This window comes from Fukomys damarensis, unplaced genomic scaffold, assembly GCF_012274545.1.
Source record: "Fukomys damarensis isolate Sample0158 unplaced genomic scaffold, DMR_v1.0_HiC HiC_scaffold_39, whole genome shotgun sequence".
Classification (NCBI taxonomy): domain Eukaryota; kingdom Metazoa; phylum Chordata; class Mammalia; order Rodentia; family Bathyergidae; genus Fukomys; species Fukomys damarensis.
The window spans coordinates 87,578,189-87,602,988 of record NW_022900951.1 but is presented as its reverse complement, the minus strand read 5'-3'; the positions used below and the strand labels follow the sequence as shown (position 1 = coordinate 87,602,988).

Below are 24,800 nucleotides of genomic sequence, written 5' to 3'. Positions count from 1 at the left end.
TAGTGATGAATGACTTAAATATTGTGTTTGGAACACCTAAGCCATGTCTTTTGGATATTTACATTGTCATATTCTTACTTGAATGCTTTGAATAACTAACTACATCTGTGTCTGCGCCTGTGCCCTCTGGTACTGCTTTATACCCTTCCTGGAATCCACTTTCTACAAAATAAAGACATGTTCAGATCTGGAAAAAGGGAAAAAAAGAAAATTGTGCTGTTGTTTGTTTTTTCTTTTCTTTCAGGAACCACTATAATGAAAGTATTAAGTAACAAATGCTTTGTCACCACCAACAATTTAATAAGGTTCATATTTTCCTATACAAGTAAAACAATAGCATGGGTCACAATAAAAAAGCAACTGCGATGGCACTGATAAAGTATAGATACTAAGGGTACTAAGTAAACATTGTAACAAGAATATGAAACCAGTGCTAATGTGTCTACAAATTCTCTTTTGCATTCTGATTTTTCTGTTCTTCTAAATTCAGTTTCTCTTTAAACCTGACTTTACCAGTGATATTACTTCATACTGGACAGGCACGTGTTTTTAACTTTGCCACTAAGAAGAATTTGGTAGCAGATTGACTTTTCTTTTTGAGAAGACAATGCCCAAATATGGGGTCAGTTTATCAGATATACAAACTGTAGCTTGCTAAAAAATGAAATTTGAAAGTTACTGGAAAGGAACTGAGCATTTAAATATAAATACCTAGAAGATTAATCTCTGAATAATGTGTCTCCCAGGGACAGAGAACCATTATTCTCTAGATAATATATATTTTCTGATGACATATTGTTTAACTTTAGGTAGCAGAAGTCAGAGGAATACACATGACCTCTTCAAAACAAAGCTGGTCTTACGTAAGACAAGAAAGAGTCTGGGCCAGCCAGGGTTCTGGGGCAACTACATAATTTAAAATACTATACTCCTTTGTTCTTGATAAGCAGGTGTGGCTGGCAACACAGTGGCCTTTTTCATTCCTAATTACATTCACTAACCAGAGAAGCAGGTAGATGCCCTGCTTTTCAGGCTGCCTGGTTATCTTGATGTTATTTGACCAGGTAGGTATATTTTAAGTTGAGAAGGAAGACTACATGGAATATAAAACTCAAAATATATTATTTGGTTTTACACTAGAAATTCCTAACCAAGATTTTTTTAAAAGAAAAAATATATATATATATATATTTCATTATGGTCATATCACAAACAATCTACAAAAACCTACCTTATATGGCCAACCATTTTCATTCCCCCCATAGAGGAAATGTTTCAATTTCTTTCAAATAAACCTTTTACAAAGAGGAGAAAACAAAACTACATAACACAAGTTCAGGTCTGCACTGGAAAAGCATGAACCACATAATTTCTTCAGTTAGTTAGACAGTTCACGTTTGGTTTTGCTTGAATTATCCTCATATTAATTCAGTTCTTTAGTATGCTTTACAATACACAACCAAAAGTCATTTTCTTCTAATCATTCCAGATAATTCTGATCTGGATACGAAAGAATAGTGGGGGGGATTCTTGCTATCTTTAACCTACTTACAAAGCAAGGGCTTCAGAGCACACTTCTGCACTTGTAAAGATAGGTTAGGGACCTGTAAGAAGTCTTACTGTCAATATATTTGTTTCCCGAGGGGAGTTGTCCTCTTTCCCGAGTAAGAGTTCCTACTCTTCCACAAATGTAGGAAAGGGAATTCTATTTGTAAACAACACCAATTTACTATGCCAGATCCTCTTTCGAAACAGCTTTGTACAAAGAATACTATTAATGTATGGCTGGTTCAATCTGCCTGTGATATCACTGTTTCCAAAATATTGAAAGAGACTATTTTGTTTGGGATTACTGTAGGTTCTATTTCAAGAATTGTACAAAAGTATCATTATTCTCCAGAAACTCAATTTAAAAAAACTGTTTATCTTTCAAGTTTAGCTGTTGTTATTCACTTTTGCAACAGAAAGAAAACTCGGAAGTGCATGACACATCAGATATAGAGCAACAGTCCACTTGGTTCAGTTTTAGAAATCAGCCCTTAGCATTGTAGAAAAATAGCTAACACTAATGGACAACCAGTAACAATTTCTATTTGTTCATAAATTGATTTCATATTTGGCTACTAGGTTTTCACAAATAATTCAAGTGGTTTCTATGAATGGTGTATATTTTTGATCCAACCATTGGGACTTAATGTGGTTTACCAATGTTCTGTAATTGCAATTGGAATTCATCAGAAATAAGTCTCTTATTTCATAACTGAGGAGCCTACCCCCCCTTTCAGAGTACTACGACAGATTACCTTTTTGTTTCCCTCTTTCTTTTTTAACTCTTTTTCTCTCTCTTCCCAGCTCCAAACACAAGTTTGAGGACAAGTGTACACTGGCGAATACATGAACACACACACACACACACACACACACACACACACAGTCCTTTGCTGGCTTCCCTATAGACACAAAAGTTTACTGCATAGAATTTTAGTGGAAAACTACTGCAAGATGACTGCAGAATAAATTATTAGGAATGATAAACAATCATCATTCTCTCATTTCTCCAAAACACATTTTTTTAATCAGTGCAGTGCCAAACTAAGTCAGGAATGTCTGGTAAGATAAAAAAGAAAGTCATCAACAGGTAGGATCCAGAAATCAAGGGGAAAGATGGGCACTCAACTATACTCTAGGTAATATGACCTAAATTCATACTATGGTGTATGGGTTGATTTGGTGCACCTGAAAAATGGCAATCGTACCCATTTGTAGCAGGCACTCTGGATAGGTATACAAAAGATGCAAATCCAGAAATTCTAGTCCTGTAGCTTGCAAGGACATTTACTAAACCATAAGCAACTGAAACAAATATTTTCATCAGATCAGATACCATCACAAACACAGAAACAAGCACATGTTTGTATTTTTCTGTCTGCTTTCAAATTTTAAATGATTATTTATTTGTATATTTTTAATGGAAAACAAACACTGCCTTCCTTTGAAAAACAAAAGCCTAGGCTGATGGTTACATAGTAATAACCTAATGAACCCAGGGGTAAAGGTCCAAAACCACCAGCAATATAGGCCTAATTATCATGAATTGGTGAGTATGCCAACATTATTTAATATTCTTTTCATATCAAACTAGAAGATCTAACATATGATTAATATGTAGCCTAGGGAAAATTTCCAGGTTAAACTTAATGTTTCTGATATACACACAGGAAGAATAAGGTTTAAGAAGCCTTGAACAAATGAGATGACAGCTTTATAACAACACAGATGTGAGTACATGTGAAAGATGGATTATAGGATTTCAAAAGCATAGTAAACTGGTCACAGAACTTTATGCTAAAACATGAAAGCATTTCCACTTTTTAGAATCTGGAAATTCTTTTTGGGGGGTGGAATTCTTTATAAGAAAGCTCTAAACATCAATAATTAAACTTTTAATGACAGCTTTTAGACTTCAAGGTATTAAGTAAATGTAGACTTGAAGTCAGCTAATGCCTCCTTAAACAATAGCATCAACATTGGGTTGTTCTTTTCATATGAGGATGGGGTTGCTGTTTTTACTAGAACAATGATGTATACACTGAACTGTACTTTGGTGGTGGGAAAAAAGTGTTACACCTATTGCTTTTATCTGGGCTCCTTTGCAACTTAAAGTACACATTTCCAAGATGGCTAGCTGAGCTTTTAGGTATAGACTAAGCCTGGGAAACAAACCATGCTTGGATAACCATGCTTGGTTATGCTGGCATTCAGCCACACCTTAGCTTGCATGCATTTTTCACATGTAAGATTACGTTAAAAAATGTCGTAAGAAAAGAAAAATAATCTACCCTCCCACTAAGGGGAGAATGCCTTATGAATTGAAAGTTATATTATTCACTGCTTTGCATTTCTACAACAACTTGCATCAGACAATGTCTAGAGATTTTTCAGATATGAATTCCCATATGACACCAGAGGTCATTTTACAGGGAGGAGAAGGAACCATGTCTGTGTCTCCAAGAAGCTCTGAAACCACACTGCCGTTCTGCGACAAGGTAGATAAGGAACAGCAAACTAGGAGGTCCCAACTTAGCATTTCCATTATCTTTTCTCATATTGCACATAGTCATTGTGCACAGCATTCCCCTTATTTAGATCATAAGCTTCTTGAGCTAAGAGCCCCTTTGTCATAATTACATGCTTTCATGTTACCAAGTACAGTATCTTGTTCACAATTGGCATTGCATGTGAGGAGATTAAATGAAACTATGTACTCTACCCAACTGTTTCAACTATGCATAAGCTTCACCAAATGTTACATAAATTTATAAGGCTACTTACAGCAGGTCAAGGACAAGGAAGTATGTTTGGAAATTTCAGCACCAGCCTAAGTGCAAGGCTGTTAGGCATCATTTAGAAGCCAGTTAACATCTGATTATCAACAGCTCATTTTTAAATATGTGACTTTGTAATGTCTAAAGTACTTCCATGCCTTGTTCATATTTGATCCTCACATTAATACTATGAAGAAGGTAGTGCCATCCCCATTTTTCACATGAAGAATTTAACAAAGTATAGAAGTAAAATGGCTTGCCCAGGGTCACAAAATAAGTTAAACAATTGAGACTAGAATGCCTTACACTCCTAAACTCTTGTAAATCCCCTTTCAACGACACACTATACCAATTGAATTATACTCAAATAAACACACAAACATATATACTCTTCATATATATACTTCTGTCCTATTGAAATATGATATAATAGGTCTAGCTTTTTCATTTCACCCTACTTTATGCTAGTACTTACTGTTTTCAATCTCTTTTCCCATCCAAAGACCCAAGGCTAGGTGGTTTATTGATACAGCTCCAACAAGTTTTGCTGGACAGTTGTACCGATTCTTAGATGGCCTTGTTTTGGAGCTTGCCTCTCCTGAAGCACTCACCAAAAGAACTCTGCTATCAGAGACAGGGGTGTGTTGTTTCAGAGAACTTCGCCAGGGTGATATCATTACAGTGTGTAATGGAGGGTAGCCATTTCTAAGATCATTTGATCAGGAGGAGCTGAGCTACTTGTTAGGCAGGAGATTTGCAAAAGCAGCCAGACAAGCAAGGGAGGCAGTAGCTCCTTTTACAGCTGTCTAGTTTCAATCTTAGATTATGCAAGAGATAGCATACTATTGGCATACATACAAACACACTCACACAGAATACATTTATGTTCTCATTCATACAAGCAAATGTGGTCAATTCTACTAAGTCTTGATATCTTTTTATTTATTTTTATTAGTACATGTTTATAGTACATAATAATTACATTCATCTTTGGTACATTCATCTTAATTCTTTTTACTTCCCCTTCCCCTCCTCCCTCCCTCCATCTCTTAGTAGTTCTATTCTCTGCTCATCTTTTTCTGAGTGACTGCCATTGTTTTCAACAGAAATCTGACATTGAGTCGAATAAGACAGCATATTATAGTTGGACATTTCAATGTCAGGTTGAAAACAAGAAAATCTATAGATACATCCCAGTATCCGCACCTCATATAGTGTGTATGTTATTAAGGACGACTAGCTGTTTTTCAAATTTTCTTAAACCTCTAAATATATGCAATATTGTATTTTATTTTTCATTATATATGCTGCATAAGCCGATACTAAAAAAATGCTAATGCTTATCTGCTATATATTTATATTTGCAAAAACTGATGAACTACACAGCAGGTTTCAGCTTTTCATTTCCAATGCTGATTCATCTAAGAGAAAATATGATGCATAAAGAACAGAGGTAGACTTTGTTTCCATTTTTTCACATTAGGGAAGGGTGAAGGGGGTGAAGGGAGGACAGGGGTATGGGGAACAAACAAGGAAGAAGACATATCATGTAAAGGTACAAGATCCCAATGATAAATGTAAATGTATTGTTTATTTTGAATGTACCAATAAACTTAATGGAAAAAAAGAACAGAGGTAGAGATATTTTTAAGCATTAAACACAGAAACAAGTACGATAAAAGATAACTAACATAAACAAGTAAGTAAAAGAAAAGGGAAGCCAAGTCTAGTAACAACACATTTCCTTGTTCTCAGAGAATGTAACATCCTTGTAAATATTCAGATGGCACAAAGTAGAGGCAGATTAACACCCCAAGTGAGTAGGGTATCGCAGACCAATGTCCAGTCTCTGGAATTCTAGTCGAGAGTTTTAGTTACTATCCATGCATGATAATTATATCCTATCTTGTCACCCCAGTTAGATAGCCACAAATGTCCCCAAATTTAAGACCAAGAATTCAGTTCCTGCATTTCCAGGGCTTTTTGTATACTACAGAGATGGCTGCCTGCTGCTTTTCAACCTGTAAAACATGGCTCATCACCGTAGGTCTTGCTCTACTCTCAATTTCTCTGTAATTGAACCGACTTTCTACAAGGAAGTTGTTCGTGACATGTCTGAAGAGAAGAGCTGCAGAGGGACAATTTAGATCTGGTATATCTAAACCAGGAACAGATCAATTTATCAAAAGATCACATTTCATCAAAAAAGTACTTCTCACCAGAACTAGAGGTCAAGAAATTTGCACTGGCATAAAATGAAACAACTCATCTTCATGGTTTTTTTTTCTTTTTTAAATAAAGTTAACATGGAAACATTTCAAAGAAAAGCTAAGCATGTGCTTCAGCATCTAATTTGGAAGCACTGGGTAAGGAAGGGAAGATACCATCTATTTAAAAAAAATGTTTCCATCAAAAATTGAAGAGACAATGGCACGTGAGTAGACATACTTTCCATCTATCCCACTTCACAAAGGGCCAAAGCCATTCTACAATGTCACACTTTTTGGACCCTAACAGGGCAGTATATCTGGTTGATTTCAGATTCTTTGAGATGAAATTCACTAGAGATCAAAAAATATAAAGCATTGTGACCACCACCAAAGACAAATGTTTTGCTGTAAAGAAATCAGACCATGGGTGGAAGACCATCATCCACTCAAAGCAATTCTCTGGAAGCCAAAAATATGATCTGAAAGGTAAGCTCACAATTGAGTATGTTGACTTTTCATGGGCTTCCCATGACCCTCTGACATAAACTCTTTATTGGCAAATTATGGGTCCACCAAGTAGCTTGCCCCTTGCTTTCTATCACTATCTTAGCTGGTTGTAGGTACCACTATCCACTTATACAATATATGGCTCACGACTGATTCATGCTAGAACAGTTCTCTAAACTAGCATGATTAGTTTTGCTTCCTCAGTGCTCACTCACATACAAAAAGAAGAACCCTATGAACCCAAGTCTTTCTGTGGCCCTGGGAAGCTCTCAAGCTGAGAAAACATGGTTCAACCTTCAAAGGAAGGAACAGACGGTTCTTCAGTAGGAAAACAGCAGATAAAGCACAAGCAAGGTTTCATGCAAGAACAGGAGTCCTCAGGACTGAGGGGTAAATCAGACAGTAATTCCCGAATTAGTCCTGTAGAGTTCAGACTGTGGCTTAGAACAAACACATTATGAAAAAATATTGGGAAGGGAAGAGGGAGGGAACCTGGGTGTTCATAATAAATATATGAAATTACATTCATTTCAGAGTGTTCTTTCTCCTTGAGATTGAGCCTGATAAGTTCCTTATGACACAGCACTCCTCATCACATCAACCGACCACTAGCTGGTTTTATGGCCTTCAGCTGATCATTAGCATTCTCTTCTATCTCTTCTCTCTCTTTTTTTTTTTGTTACCAGGGATCAAACTCTGGTCCTTGTGCTTGCAAGTCAGGTGGCAGAGCCACTGAGCTAAATCCCTGGCTAGCATTCTCTTCTTTAGAACTGCTTAATAAGGACCTTTAGGTTACACAGCTGCATAGAGGAAAAGATATTATTTTTGTCTGATATTGCCTTTCATAGAAAATATATCAATACTTTATCCTTTTTTATTTAGGGTTGACTTTCAAAGAACCTCAGACCAAAGAGAAATACACCACCCTCTCTGGAGCCAAAAAGTGTGATCTACAGTTAAGGCTCCTGAAAGAACCCATCTGTACATGCACTCATTTATTCAAACAACAAATTTTTTCTGGTGCTTATGTGCCAGGCACCATTCTAGATGATAGGCATAAAGAAATAAATATGTGCCAAGTAATGAGTTATGTTATAGGCTTGAGAAGTAGGTTTCATCCATAGCTGTACATTACATATAAAATATATCCAAAATAGAGAGACAAATGAGTAAAGGTATGTACATTGCAAAGGGAGAAATATTGTTTAAAAGAGGGGCTATAGAACTTTAGAAGAGAGTAAAATTTTTTAAATGACTGCTATCCAGTTACATGAGAAGTTAGTGCCAATAATAATAATACTATCACACATAATGACCACGTTGAGTATGTTCCAAAAGAACATAACAGCCTGGTCTTACCCATGCCACCATTACATGTACCAAGTATGGCGTGAGGTACATGGGGTATAAAAAGTAAAGAAGATCAGGTCTTGTCTTTAAAGAACTCACAGATTGGTAAAGAAGGCAGACATGCATAACTATAACAGGAATAAAATGTAATGCAACTGAGGTAGGCATGAGAAAATTTGGAGAACAATCAGGTTATTTAATATTTCCAGAGGGGTCAGGGAATATAACATTTGGATAGGGTATGAACAATGTGTAAGAGTTCACTGGGATTTGAAAAGTAGAAAGCACTAGGTTGTCATAAGGTATTATCATTGAATAGTATATCCCAACCAGTGACTACTTCGAGCATGCTAGATGAGGTCTCTTAGGTGTGGGCAACTGTTCCTGCTGAACTAAGTGATACTGATACTATATAAGGGAGAAAACAGAACTCAAACCTGTGCAAGAAAGTAATACATGCAAGACAAAGAGCCAGCACACTGGCTCATGGTGAACTACAAAAGGAAGGATCAGCAGAGTCCTACACAAAGCATTTTCTAGAACCATGTACATGTATGGGCAGAACATACACTGTGGGGAAGTATTAGGAAAGTGATACTTGGAAAAACAGACTTTTTCATGTTATAATAAAAAATATGTTGCATCATGTTATGCAGTCTTAATCTGGGAGATTGATTTATACTTAGCAAATCTTTTATGAACCCTAAAGAATTATCTCTAACAAAGAAGGACTAATTCTAATTCTAGCTCTACTTCTAAGTTATTCTGTGATGTTCAGAAAAATCACTAAACCTACACACATCTACCAATCAATCCACTCAGCATTTACACAGTGTCTATTAAGAGCCCAAGTAGGCAGAGGATACTTTGCAAGGAGGTGTCAGAGGATCTAGCACTTGAGCAGAGTATTGAAGAATGTAAAGGAGTTCACTAGACGAGAGAGAGAGAGAGAGAGAGAGAGAGAGAGAGAGAGAGAGAGAGAGATCCACCAATGTGAAGAAGGCAGCTTCACAGAGGAAGTATATTTCAGAGTTGGGTTAGGAAGAATACATAACTAAATTATGGGGAAAGCATGCTTCAGGCACAAGGAACAACGTGTTCCTCAACCAGAGATTAAAGATCAAGAAGAGGATAAAAGAAGTAGAGATAATTTAAGAAGGTCCTTATATGTCTTTCTATGGAATTTGGACTCTCTGTCCACATGACGAGGTCTCGGGTAGTGGGATAGCATAATTCGCTTTGAAATTTATAACTACTGTATCACTCGTGTGACAATGTAATAAATATCTACAGATGAACACATAATCTTTCCCCAAGTGGCAACATGGAAATAATTTTTTAAAAGAGCACTAAGTAAATGAACCAGGAAAGACGAAGCACAGACAATACTGAAAAGGGAAGATAGGAGAATAGAAACTTTGAGAACAGACTCTATTTTGAACATTGGCCAAGGAAAAGAGGGATGACAGTCCTGGTGGGATTAAATGGTTTTGGGAGCCCCAGTGGAAATCTCAGTAGAAATATCTTCTTACCCCAAGGGGTCCACAGGAGTGTGTGAAATCTAATAGCTGTTGCAGCCTTTAGTTTGTGTTTGGAATTCAAAACAGAGCTGAGCTTCTTTTGCCATATTTGTGAAATGAATAACCAACTAGCTTAGGGTGGTGACAGAAAATAAATACTGAATTTAGTGTATGGATAACGATCAAGATTATAATAGAATTCCCTTGTACTAGTAGTCACTGGACCACCAGCAATAATTATATTCTCTCAAGAGAGTAAAAACAAATTATTCTAATGCTTTTTGTCCAACGGAATACCACTTAGAGTGAGGAAAAATTAAATTAGAAATATTTAGTGGGAGGCAAGACAAATATTTAAGCTTGTTGTCCTTGAGAGGTATAATGCACACAGGAAGTAATATAAAGCTGAGTCACCAATTCACGTGTGGGAGAAAAAAAAAATTATCTCTAGTTATATCTGTTCCCTATACAGATAGCAAGATTAAGACAATACATGCAATTGCAGCAGTAGTTCTAACACATTCATTTGGCATTATGGAATTATTCAAAAGAGAGTTGAACATATGGGCTGAAGATTTCAATTTGGAGAGTATGAGCATGGAAATATATGCAATTATCCAGAAAGTCAATACAATAAGAAAAAAGAGATGACATCTGGAGAACACCAATATTTAGGGGCTGGAAAAGGAAGAGGGACCAATGATTACCGAGAGAAATGATCAAAGCAGTGGACTACATGATGTTATGGATACCAAGAGAAGAGTTTTTTGAGGTGAATGAATTGCTGAGACAAATATTTCAGAGAGGTCAAAAGTATTTCTATCTTTTTGTCCTCCCACCCTCTCTCCAAAGTTTACCTAGCTTGATGTCTTCTAATTTTCATGTCAGAAGAAAAATGATCAAGTAGCACCAGATGCCTGTTAATGTGTTTCAGGGTATCTTAAGAATTCTCATACTCTGGATATTTGTTGTCAGTAAAGCCACATGAAGCGAACCACACAGCAGATCTTAAGAAAGATTTTCCTCTTGGTGGTGAACTGCATCACTATGGTCATTACTTAGCCCAGTTCAGAAGGGTACGGTTATAATGTCACATTTGTTATGATTTCACGGTGTGCTGGGAATTGCTCAGGATACAGAAAAACCCTAGGTTTCAGCTAGTAGATAAAGAGTTGCCTGCATTTATATTTTGTTTTCACAGAAATAGGTATGATCAGTTCAAATAGCTCTTATTTGCTATCTATAGCCCCAGAAGTCATCGCCAAGCGAAGATGAAAATAATGTCTGAACTGGTGCCTATTCTGCACAACACTGCTACTGATGAGCTAAACTATGAGTATACTCCTGGCCCCTCTGAATCTAGTGCTTTATCTGGCAAAGGAGACCACCTTACCAGAAGGTTGTGAGGATCCCATGCGCCAGCTACATGTGGGAATTGTTTTTGAAATAATTTAAGACATTCTACCAATAGAGATGTTTATAATTAAGACAGTCAACCAATGGAGTATGTTTACAATTACTGCTACAGACTTCACAAGCCATAGTAAAACTATGATTATTCATTGAGATTTTATCAGATCCTAGGCAGTCTGCTAAAAATTACTCATGTATAAGTTCACATAACCTGCATAACCAGATGAGGTATCCTTTCCATTTAAAGACAAAGAAACTGATGTGAAGTGGCATTAAGTCACTTGCCTAAGGCCATAGACCTAGTTAACAGAAGAGTATGTCTATACAATCCCATGTCTGTGTGACATCAAAGCCCATTTTAAGAATATTTATATTCTCTCAGTCATAAAATGTTTAACATATGATATATTCTTAGCCAGTCACAGCCTTTGTTTGAACATAAATGTTCTCAGGGCTTTGAGGTGTATGAACTATGCCTTCATAATAGTGTTTGGGACCAAAGCTTAAAAATGAGCAGACCCCTTACCCACAAAACAGACATTCAATAGTAAGATTGAGGCACAGGATTGCCTGTGATCAGAGCCTCCAGCAGCATCAGAAGTCCCTTCCACCATCTCCTCTCCCAAGCTTTGCTGCCGTAAATAAAGGTGGTTTCACTGAGGGATTCATGGATTTCAAGGCAGAAGTTGTGTGATTAGAAGGGACATCTATCAATAAGAAACCACAGTATGGTGGCATAATAAACATATCCTAAAGTGATGCAGGAATTCAGGGAACTCCATGGGTGGATTCTACTTTTCACTCATCTTCTTAGGTGGAACTGAGCACTAACATATAGCTTGCGGTTAAGCAGAAATAAAGATTTAAAGGAAAACACAGGTAAGTTTTATGCAAATCAGGTCTTTGGCTACAAAAAGTCATGCTTTCTATTATCTTAGGGTCCTGTTCCTTTGAAGGAACCTTTGAAAGGCTCATCTAAATTATATCATTTCATCCTCATCATAACTCCATGAAGTAGATGATATTACATCATTCTCACATTTTCCAGATGAGTATACTGACTCGTGAGAGAGATACATATTTACAGAAACAAATTACACAGCTAGGAAGTGTCCAAACTTCAACAGAAATGTTGGTCTGGCTGAATCCAAAGTTGGTGTTCCTAATGCCTTTGTCATAATGGGAAACTAGGTTGTTAATATGTTTAAAAGGATAAAATATCACATAAACGAAAGGGAGTAGGTCTTATTATTTAGTGCTTCTCACTGAATTCAAGTGAACCAAGGTAGGTGTACTTTCCCCCTCTTAATTTCAGCCAGTCATGTAAATTATGTAAACTGCCTTAAAAATGTGTCTCAAGGTATTGGCAAAAAACTATCAAATGTGAAACTGCCAGGCCGTTTCTCTAAAGCTGTGTCCAGGAGGAGGCTGTGGCTCAAGCCTAATAAAGCACAATACCCTCACTAAAGTCTATAGATCACCTTTCTTTTCCCACCTTAAGGCCCTGTGAAAAAAAGAGTCTGTCACACAATGTTCTGGAAAGATGGCACACCTATGTCCTGAGCAAAATGTCTATGAGGATTTTTACATTGTCAGGCAAATGGATTCCCTAAATCCTGACTGATCTTCCAACCACCTGTGAGCCTTTAAGCACTCTGGAACGTGAAGACTACTGGATCACATGATATAGATCCCTCTAATCCCAAGCTTCAAGCCGTGTTCTACTGTTTCACAGTGACTTCATTTTTCCTGCATAAATGAAATATCTTACGGACAAAGTATTTATCTTTCACCCACTTGAACCTCCCTCTGGGTCCTGTGCTATGTGGGGCCCATTGAAGTTACTTAATCTGAGCTGGTAATGCCGCTGGAATTCTAAGATTGAAGAAGAGAGACATTTGATCTATACTGACAACATGTTATTGCCCAACTACTCCTTTTGCTTTCTTAACTGAGCTGCTCTGGGCCTAGTCTTTGCTAGGCAGGAATCCAACATAAATAATACGGTGCAGTTTCTGCTATCAAAGAAGCTCTCAGTGTAATGATGGGAGACACAGGGTTGGGTGATGTTCCAAAGTATAAGCGCTTCTCTGTGGCAAGCTGAACCCATATCACGTGGTATCTTGGGTATATTTTGCCCTCATGTTTTGGTCCAGGAAGACTCTAGCAAGGGAAGCCATGCATTAGAGAGGCTCCTACAAAGTGCATTCATGTTTCTAAATCTCTAATGGTATACAGCTCTAGCACCAGGCTCCAGATTGACTGGTTCCCTCCTGAATTTGTGCTTATTTTTACCCTCTTACAAGTATACAGTCTGTCTGGAGAGCAAATTACTCCCTTAAGCTAGTCTTTACCCACACTTACAGGAAAACCTTCTCTAGTAACTTGTTAGTAACAACTGCTGAAATGTTAGTAGGGTTTACGTATGTGGCAAGTGTGTGTACACTCACAGTTGATATTTATGTCATCATCTAGCTAGCTCATTAACTTTTTCTTTCCCTTTATTGAATGTCATGTTTCAGGTGTAACAGTAAGCCTGGCTGGATTAGAGATGCCTGGGAGAAAAGACCTACCTTTTTCATGTGTGTAATCATCAGGCAATTCCAAATCAAAAACATAAAATTGGAGGCAAGCACTTTTGCATAGGGAACCATTAAGAGTGCCTAAGAAAACATACATATCTTCACTTTCTTCTCTCCCTAGGAGAGAAATGAGGTGGCAAATTAAGTCACAAAATTCTAGAAAATAAACACACCATCTGAAACCCACTTCTGTTGGACAGGATTGGTTAAGGTTTTATTTGCGATGATCTTTGTAAAAATAAACTATGGAGATAGAAAATTTGAGCTGTGGGTTTGACTTTTGTCTTTTTAATCCTAGAAATAAATCCAGAGCTCCTTTTTCTTCTGTATGGATCTATTTCCAACTGGCACCCAAATGAGACAATCACTCTTTCTGTGGCCACTGGTTATCAGAAAACCTTTAAAGATGCATAAAAAGAGCGTTTGCAGCAAATAGGGGGAAAAGGAGTAACACTATTTTTATACACTATTACCCCCAATTGGATGCATCATTAAGAAAGTATCTAACTTGGCTGGGGATTTAGCTCAGTGGTTCTGGTTTTTGATCCTTGGTACAAAAAAAAAATAGAAAGAAAGAAAGTATCTAATTGTAGCAATTAACAGGAGGGCTGGAGATTTAGCTCAGTGGTTTGGTGCCTGACTTGTCAGCAAGTGCAAGATCCTGAGTTTGATCCCCATTACTGGGAAAAAATAAAACCAATCAAACAAACAAACAAAAAACAGAAAGTATGCAGGAGTACATGCATGAGAGTGTGGGTCACTATAGATATGTGGGAATCAGTTTGAATGGATGTGGGTTAATGTTATTTTCTTAGTGAAACCATGTTTGTTAATGTCAGTGTGAATATCTGTCAGTGTCAACGTGTCCAGGTGAGAGTCTGAGCACATGGCAGTTTGCAAGAGAGTGTTTGACAGCATGGGCATGTGGGTCAATGGAAGGAAATGTATCAGTGTGAGAACATGGTGGGATGAAGGTGTGAGTGTTGAGTGCCAGTACTTTCTTGCCATGTGTAGATCAGTAATTGCCTATGTGTGAGTATATGTAGGTATCTATGTGATTGATTGTTACAATGTGAACTGTGTGGATCAGTGTGCTGCGTGACAGTGTGAGGTCAAGTCAATGACTATGCATAACACTCCATGTACACTGGTGCATAGCAATATGGGTGAAGGCGTGCCAGTACGAGAGTAAGAAAACGAGAAGGTATAAAAATGTGGGTGGTGGTGGCACTTCAGGTGTGGTGGCAGACCTATAATCCCAGCACTTGGGAGGCTGAGGTAGGAGGATTGCCACGAGTTTGAGGCCAGCCTAGGTTGCATAGTGAGTTCAAGGCCAGCCTGAATGATATAGAGATACTTTCTCAAGAAAGAAAATAAAATAAAACAAAAGAATGTGGATTTGTAGTGTAACTGGGCTAGTATAAAAATGTGTGATTATATGAGTGGGAGTTGGCAGGTAAGAGGGTACACATGTGAATGAAGGAATGTAAGGGAGTGTGGTTGTGTGTCTGTGGGGAACGAGCAAGAATGTCTAGTTTTGAGTTTGTGGTAGTCAATGTGAGAGTGAATATCTGATACTATGAGAATAAGTAAATGAATGTAGCTGTGCAGCAAATGTAGTTGTGTTTATTTAATTTTGTATGAATAACTTGAATCAGTATATGCATGTGTTTGTGTGTGTCAAAGTAAATACGTCTGAATGCTGTGATTGTGTATGAGTGAGAGGGGAGAGTGATAGTTTTCAGTAAGGATGGCTCTGTGTGTGGCTGCATCAGGGGGTGTTACCGAGTGCAATTATATCTCAGTGTGAGTGCGTAAAAGTGTGTTTTCATGTACAACTGTGATCTTTGTATGAATGTAACAAGAGGAGGGAAATGGTTTCAATACTGTTTATATGAGTGAAAGAGTATGTAATTTTGAATATAAGAGCACAAATGAGATGGTATTTCTGGTGTGGGCACATATAAAAATGAATATACATACATACATATATATACACATATACACACGTTTATGTTCCTGGGATGAGTCGTATGCGTGACTGTGAAAAGTAAATAATGATAACATCAGAGGAAGCATTTTGAAGTATATGAAATTGAGTATGTGTATGGTGGTATGAGGAACAATTTGAAGTGTGGGCAAGGGGAAAGTTAAGTGTATGTCTATGTGCAGCGTGTGTGATTGTGTAGACATTCTAGTGTGGAAGGCTGATTTTGTCATCTGTATGAATGTGTGAAAGTGTGTGTCTATGAGGGAGAGAAAATGCAAGAAAGAATTTAAAGGTATGACTGGAGGTATGACAGAATAAGGGTGGAGAGGTATGATAAACGTGACAGTGTGGTAGTGTGAAAATATATAGTATAGTATGTTTGTAAGTATGATTGTACATGAGGGTTTAGGTCAAATGTAACTCTTCAAGAGTATGAATGTGCTTGTGAAAGTATGTGTGTGTGTGCACGTGCACACATGTGTAAGCACTAAATGGTACCAAAATAAAATGGGAGGCTGAGAAAGTCCAGCAAGTGCCTTTGCTTCCAAAGCCACAGGGTACCTCCAGTTCACTTAAGTTATTTAGCCCCTCTCCAATGATAATAATACCTAACTTGAATGGAATGGATATAATTTGTATAATCCGAAGCAAAAACACCATTAGAAAAAAAAATACCTATCATGGAGGGTAAAATCATGCAACTAAAGTGTCTAGCACAGTGCTGGCAACAGTAGACACTCAATAAGTAAAAGTTATCATCACAGCTGTCATAAAACACCCAGGAGAGATCCCAGGGCTTGCTTCTTATTTTAGTCAGTTCTAGTTACCTTTTGTCAGTCAGGGTCTATAGAGGATCTCCTAGCAGAATATCTCTAGAAAGTTGAATGCATCAGTATCAGCAAGGCTGTAATTTCATACCTTCAATTCCAAGACTGAAACTCTGGAGGCTTCCCTTTCATGAGAAGGCATCACAGAAACACCTGCTACTGAGCTCTAGCTTTCCCTTGTGCTGTAGTCCCAGGGCCAGGGTATACTGCACTTACTGTGAAAGGGAATCGGATTGCATATTCCTTATTTGTTTTTCTTGCTGGGTATTTTTAATTTTGTTTGATCATTTTTGACTTAAACAACAGGAGAGATGTCTAAGTAGCTGACAAAGAGACAGAGGACCAAACAGAGACAGAGGGATAGCAAGCTACAAACAGGTAGCTGGACTTCAGGAGAGAGGCCAGATGGAAAAGCCAACAGAGGAAACTACAATAACTGCCTGAGAGCTAGATAGAGAGCCAGGCAGATGACTAGGGAGTCAGAGTTAGCAAAATGAAAGTACAGAGGAAGAGAGAAGCTGAATTTGCAAACTGCTGGTGAACTGTTCCACACTTGGAAGGAAGACTTAGAGACCTATAATATGCACTCCCTACCCTAAAGAACTTATAGTCTAGTTTATCTGCCCAAGTAAGTATTGTAGAAACCATGCAAGAATTATTTGAGGCAGGAGGGAAGCAAGTTGCTGTACTGCATGCTACAGACTCAGATGCTGTTGGAAGGCTGGGGGAGGAAGTGCACCCCGTACCACCTGGTTGGGTGGGAAGGCGGAGGGAAGGTTTGAGATGGTTTAAACTAAGCTTGCCAGGCCCACAAGTTGGGGTGGGTGGATTGGGTAGGAGTACACTTTGACTAAGAATGTTAAAATTAAGGTTATGGGGCAATAGAAATCGCAGGATTTCTGATTGGTCGATTTGTGGCATGTGGCTAAAATGCCATGCAGACATCAGGAAAGGTGGAAAAAAGGAAATGACAGCTTGACAGGAAACATTTTCTGAGTTACACAGGAACTCTTAGATGATGCTTGACATTTGCAAAGGACTTGATAATGATTGTAATGTTGTTTCTCCTCTTCACCCCAAAATGTAGGCCAGGGCTGTCATTCTCATATTAGGCATAGGGGAATCAAGAGAGCCAGGACAGCTGTATGAGACCCAACTCCCCAGAGAGAAGGGGTCATGCCCTGAGGCCTAGGTAGGATCTTTGATATTGGGAGCTTAGGTAGAAAGTAGCAGTTACTTGTATTTCAAGAACCCTAACTCCGTGCTCTAAAGCCATTATTCACCTCACAAGGTCACCACTGCAGGACCTCAGCACAGATAAGTACTGCCCATTGGGAAAAGGTCAGACTAACTTCAGCCCTGATGGACTCAATGCTGGGCACCTGCCACATGATGGAAGGACTCAGCTGCTCTTTCTTGGGTTAAACCTGCTAAGAGAAGCATGGAGGAAAGGGAACCTCTTTCTCCATCTACTATGACTCCCCTGTTCAACCACCTAGATATGAATCTCTCTCTCTCTCTTTCTCTCTCTCTCTCTCTCTCTCTCTCTCTCACACACACACACACACACTACAGTGATTTCAGAAATTCCCTTAAGAAGTCTAGAAAATCAGAGGCAAGTCATGTGGGATTCTAGAAAGGACACTGACCTGGCAGTTAGGAGGTGGAAGGTACAATTTGAGAACTGCTGTTTGTTACTTCACTACTGTGGAACTACTTGCTATCAACTGGAAAAAAAAACTGCCCTAGTTACTATGGGCAAGAACTGGAAGGACTAAATCTAATAAGAGATGGGATATATTTCCATAATTTGCATAACTCTAGATAAATTTGCGTATTACAGAAGATAACAATAGTGGGCAATAGGAAACGGACATTATGGCCAATTTTGGTTGGCTCTGAGACTATGTAAGCTTCTTGACATCCTAGAATTGCTATTCAGTTCAATTCATCATTCAATTCCAGGTCTCCACCTCCATTTCCATTCCCCTTCCAGTCAACTTCTTTCATTTGACTGGGAGAAAGTCTGTTTCCTAGGCAATAGCACTCTGAGGTTCTTGATCTTCTCACAGCTGCTAAAACCTCCACCTCTGATCCTATCTGAACCTTCCTTTTCCTTTCCTCCTACCTCCATTCTCCATCACTAGGATGCCTTCTCTAGCCTTCCCCAGATTTCTTAGAGTCAGTACATACTGTTTGTTGTTGTTGCTTTGGTGAAAATTTACGCCAATCTCCCCAGAGAGGTTTCCATATCTAACCATGCAGAAGAAAGCTTCTCTGTCTGTCTGTCTCTTTCCTCCTTTGAGTGTGCATGTGCACATGAGTATGTGTGTGCATGTGTGCTAGGGACAGAATTAAGAATCCATGGCCTTGTACATAGTAGTCAAATGCTCTGCCACTGAGCCACATCTCCAGCTGGGTACAAGGTCTCTTTAACCCCTCCATTTTTGGGTCTCTTCCCACAATCACCTGAGCCTCTCAGGGAAGAGGGTGGTTTTCCTTTTGTAGTATCCCAAGTTCTGCAACCCCATTCTGCTTCCCCCTCCATTCCTCTCAATGCTATTTATACTCAGAAGCTGCATCTATATGTTTATTTCCAATACAGCATGACCCAGGCTAACACACATTTTATTAAAAGACACCAGAATGTACAGTCCTAATCCAAAAAGATGGATAGATGGATATCTCAAAGTGGAAACAGTAAAACTGAAGCCTTAAGGAGCCAAGAAAAACTCCGTGATCTCCAATTCCCCTTCACAAATACAAAGACTAAACTATACCCTTGGTTTGCCTATTGCTCTGGGCGAGACTCCAGAACACGTCTGTCCCCCAGCAACCCTGGCATTCCCTGTGTGCTTCCCACATGCACACCCTAAGCAGCCTTTCCAAATCCCACCCACTGCACCACTGAGTGATGTAGCAATCCCTCCCTTGCTGAATGAGCTCATCTTGCAGGAGGGTGAGGTGGAGAGTAGTAAGTACTGCAAAGCTCCAAAGGGCACGGCTCAAGGAGGACATAGGAACGATCTCAAGAAGCCTATGCCCATTCCTGAGGCTGAAGGCTGGCTGGGGAGGCAACATCCACTCACAGTGGGGAGCCGTGTGTATGTGTGTGTGTGTGTGTGTGTGTGTGTGTGTGTGTGTATTTTGGGAGGGCAGGCACACAAGGCTGTACTAACCAAGAACCTTCATGTTTTAGAGCCAGATCAAAAGTTTTCCTTGAGCCTACCTTCACTTCACCCCAGTTGCCCCATTTGGAACACCATTTAGTAACTCCACAAACCTGGCCATGACTCCACCAGTTGTACAACCTGAGCCAGTGCAGAACCAACTGTATGGATACAGCTCTCCAGCAGGTAGTCATACTCTTCTTGCCTGCTTGTACTTTGCTAAGCATGTGTGTGGGTTGGTGTGCTGTGTGTGAGCACATGCACAGTGTGACTCATGTGTATCTGTCCTGTTCCCTGCACCATAATGTACTTGTGCTTGTGTATGTGCTGGGTCATATCTATACCATGTTCTATATGTACCGAGACTGTATCATGTTGGATGTGCACAGTGTTGCGTTTATATTATGTTCCGCATATGTACCAAGTCCGTATGCTCTTCTATATGTACTATGTGTCTGTATTGTGTTGCATGTGTGTTGCATCTGTGTGTATATGTGTGAAGCCTCTAGTTCATATTGTGTCATACATCTATGCCATGCTGCGTATCTGTGCTGTTTGTGAATGTTGTATGTCTCTATCCTGTTTAGAGTCTATAGTACTTTGATGTGTACCTTCAGATCAGGATTTTTTTTGGAGATTTGGGTATAGAGCACATACATCTTATATATGCCTTACTCTCCCCAAGCCCCTCCCCGGGCTATTTCATTATATTTGGTTTCTTGCCAGAATCCCTTTCTGGGGAGTAGGATTACCGCCATGGAAGTGGGGGGGGTGATCTGTGGACAATAACTCTATCCCACATTCCTCCCAACCCAAATGCCTTGCCCAGCACTAAGATTTCTGGGAAAGGCATTTTAGATCCTTTTTCAGACTCAAAGAAGGAGAGGGCACTGGGGTGGGGTAGTGGAATGATGGCTCCCTCTCTAAACCTATCTATGTAGAAGGAGAAAGATTTACAGGTTAGAAGGACTGGCGCCCTTCTCTGCAAGGATTAACAGCTGTACAGGTGTACTGTCTGGGTCAGGGGATGTCAACAGGGAATGCTACCAACATGTTCCAATTACAGTCACTAGAGGGCGCTATTACATCATCAGGATGTGTTGATTCCAAATCACAAAAATTCCACAGGGCTCAGAAGCTGGGAGAGAAAAACACCAAGGAAAAGAATATAATCCTTCATTCCAAACCCTTCCTGTCCTGAGACTGAGTTTGTGAGTAAGGACCACTTGTGAATATCTGCTGCCTATTAGCCTCCCAGAGTCAGTCTGTAAGGCCACCATTACAAATCTTTGTTCAGAGTTTTGTTATAGAGCCTCTAGAACAGTCTCAATTTGGACTTCTCTTTTCCTTCCTGTTCCCCATTCACATACAATAAAAGTAAAGCCATACTGCCGAAAGACATAAAATATGTGTAGAGATTGTGTGGTTATTTTGTATTGTTTTTTCCCAAACTGGAGGGCATACAAAAGGGACTATGTTATAGAAAATGTACTTTTCTTCGTAGGGGAGGGCTGTACTTTAGTATATCTGTCTTCACTATCAAGAATAAATTAACATATCTCCTCAGATGTCACCACCATTTTAGAGAACACCTAGCCCAACTCCATCAGTTGAAAAACAAGAAAACTGTGGTCCAGAGAGGAGTACACATTCAGACTAGAACACCTGCTTTCTGATTCCCAAGATTCATTTCACCTGATCATCTGGTTCTCCGACCCTTAAAAAACCTTCTTTCTAAAAATCCAGCCCCCTCCTCTCTAATAAAAAAATTCTAGCCCCCCCCCCATATATAGGCTCTAGGACTGTCCCACTCCATCTAGGGATCAGGCTTCTCTGTTTTCACACCTTTGGAAATTTCCTCTCCTTACCAGTCAATAATGTCTTTTCAATATTCAAGGTCCACTCTCTCCCATTTTGCTTCCTATCCCCAGACCCAGCTGTGGCTGAAGTTTTGCCCTCTCACTGCATCCCTTTGGTGCAGCACACATTGCCCCAACTTACAGATAAATAACAGAAGGTGCAAATTAGACACAGATCTATTGCATTGATTAACATTTCCAATTCAACTCCCAGTTAGGCTGTGGGTATTAGTGACTCAAGTAATCACAGTGTATGTAAATGCAAATGTCTTCCTTCTCCTTAGCACAGTAGGAAGAGATGCATTTCTGGGAGAAAATGGAAACAGACTCCAGACCTTGAGGCTCATTTGGCTTTCCAGTTTCCCTAAAATAGATTTTAAATTCAAGGCTTTTAATCCAAGGCTTAGGCTTCACACTTGAAATGGAGGATTTAGGTCCTGTGCCTGGGTGCACACCCTTTCTTGCCCCCTGCTGGAGAAGCTCTGTAGTGCGAAGTTGGCCAGTGAGTCCATTCTGGCCAGCAAAGGGAACTGCCTAGCCCCTGGCAGGTGTGGGTGTGTGTGTGTGTGTGTGTGTGTGTGTGTGTGTGTGTGTGTGTGTGTGTCTGGGAGGAGGGGTTGCAGCTGAAGCTTAACCCGTACTCCAGATGCCCAGGGAGCTGCACTTACCTTCCAGGATAGAGATTTTCCTGAGTTCGCTATGTATACAAGGGTCCCATGCGGCCCAGGGAGGATTTTATTTTATTTTATTATTCTTTAACAGTGGCCTCAGACCTGGCCCAAACTCATCCATGTAAAAAACAATCAACCTCTTGTATGGACTAGATTCACACCACCCTCACTTCCCTTTGGGGCCCTGGTCCCTGCCCACTATCCTTAACCAAGAGGAAAAAGCTGGTTGTTGAGGTTGCTGCTTATCAAGTTTCTCCTGGTTACCTTGGCCAATGCTACTTGTTATTGAAAGTGGGTTATGTAGGTAGAAAACTGAGCTCCTAAATTTCCCTAACACTGGGCTGAGCCATAGCTATCTCAATGTCAAAACCTTTCCCTTCTCACCAAGGAAATCAGAGCCTTTGGGCTCCCTCCTGGTAAGACACAGACTTTTCTTCTTGTATGTTTCTACAGTGTTGCTCCTATCTTCCCCATTTGATCCCATCTTCTCCATCTGACCCTTGCTTACTCTATCTAATCTAGAGCTGATTTTTTTTTTTGGCCATGATCAACTTCAATCTCATATCATAGTAGCAAAGACTCTTATGGCAGTACCGCTCCATCCCTGCAGTTATTCTTCGTTTCCCTCACCTGTCATATTCACTACCCACTCTTCTCTAAGACTTCAGCAGACTTGTTGGTCCTATATACTATTTTCACATCTGACCAGAACAATCTGGATCTGTGAGAAGGGTCAGCTAATCAGAATGTCCATAGGGCATTTTGGCCCCTTGCCTGTACTCCTTCCACATTACATGTGAACCTCCTTTTTCTGTTAGGTTTCTCCTAAAAGACCCACTTGTCTGTCTGGAGATCTGAAGTATTGACTCCTTGATATCCCAAGGTCTCTCTGGTTAGGGGATCTCTGCTGTCAGCTCTAACCCGGCATCCCATCCAATATCTTACCATTTTGTGTCTTTTATGAGGATAGAGGGTTATCTAGAAACATTTGTATACAGAAACACAGACTTACATACTCCAAAACTGGGCCTGTTATTCATTCATTACACTATTAAGTCCCTTTGCCCAAAGGTGCCCCTGACTGGGAGTCTTAAGCACCAAATCACAGGTCCTGCCCAATTCTAATTTTGCAAATGGCCCTGTGAAAACCGCACTGACCTTAATACCTTGCTCATCCCAGAACAGGGCCACAGTGTTGTCCCCAACAGGAATGGGCTTCCTTCTGTTCCAACATCCTTTCTGCAGCCACACAGTTGGCCTGGATTTGAGTCTGCAAAACCATGGAGGGAGCAAGACTAACATGGCTAAAGGCTTCCTTGCTGAAAGCCATTTTTTAAAAAATAGCAGTGCAACCACCCCTTGTCATGCTTCCCAAAGCCAAGCCACTCACCCTTCTCTCCTCTGCTTCTAAGTCCACAGCCCAGAGCCCTCAAGTCAGAATATGGAACTGGATTCTGGAAAGTGGGACCAAACCAAACAAACAAAAACAAAAAACAATGGGGCCTTGCTACATCCTTGCTGGAGTCGCCACTCCACCAATCTTCATCCCAGCCCTCAACCACCACCTAAGGAAAGAAAACCTGCAACAGCCAGAATCTGAAATGTTCAGTTAGCCTAGAAGTGCATCAGTAATCTTGCCAGTGTCAGTTAAGAAACTGAAGGCAATGCCTCCTGCCAGCTGAGAGGGACAGAGGAGGGAGACAGTAGACCCAATGACCCCACTCCCCAGACAAAGACAGGACCAACAGAGAGACTCTGGGCTTTCTTGTGACCTTATTGCATCATTCCAATCCCCACAGAAGAAGAAAAGAGTCCTGCTGTGATTACCATCTCCCTACTGATATAGGGGAGGGGGATAATGAAAAAAATTTTGGGGGGGGCAGGTTTAACAAAATCGTCACTTTTTCTGTTTGTTCTGGGTTCTTCTGCCCTGGACTTGGCCAAATCGCAACCACACCCCCCCTTCTCAAGAGGGGCTGCTGTCACTCTTACTATGGCTGGAGGGGAGTGGGTGCAGAAAGGTAGTATAAGATTTACAGGCTGACGTAGCTTTCAGGGTGAATTTTGTCTCCAGCGGCCCAGGCCCTAGTAAGCAAGTGCGGGGCTTGGCCAAGCTAAGGAGTCTAAGCCCTCCGGGGATGGACGGGACACACCCACTTGTCCGCCTTAGAGAACTGGGATTCAGCGAACTGCGCGCTGGGTCTCAGGGTCGGGAGAGCCACGTAGAAGACTCGAAGCTGGGGCGCCGCAGCAATGGGAGGGGGGCCCGGAAAGACAGAACATCTGCCCAGCAGCCTCAAAGCAGCACCTGGCCACCACCCTCTCCCCCGAGCTAGCCCTGGTTCTCTAAATCGCGGGATTTACCTGCCTGGGGTC

At 40.1% G+C, this 24,800-nt stretch overlaps 1 protein-coding gene across 7 annotated transcripts in view; it reads right to left on the bottom strand.

The window, feature by feature from the left end:
- Pak3 (p21 (RAC1) activated kinase 3) overlaps positions 1-24,800 on the bottom strand; it is a 289,473-nt gene that overhangs the window by 101,037 nt on the left and 163,636 nt on the right. For 5 of the 7 annotated variants that reach the window (XR_004515782.1, XR_004515783.1, XM_033760111.1 and 2 more), the window contains exons 1-2: positions 23,815-23,875; positions 23,583-23,694 (exon numbers count right to left, since the gene is read on the bottom strand). The exons of 1 other annotated variant lie outside the window; for it this stretch is intronic. Coding sequence is in view for 4 of the 6 variants with exons in the window: in XM_033760111.1 (XP_033616002.1) it covers positions 23,583-23,599 (17 nt within the window). In the remaining 2 variants the exon portion in view is untranslated. Of the gene's footprint in view, positions 1-23,582; positions 23,695-23,814; positions 23,876-24,788; positions 24,795-24,800 lie in introns of those variants that run through there. One more of the 7 variants, XM_033760112.1, reaches the window with a different exon arrangement.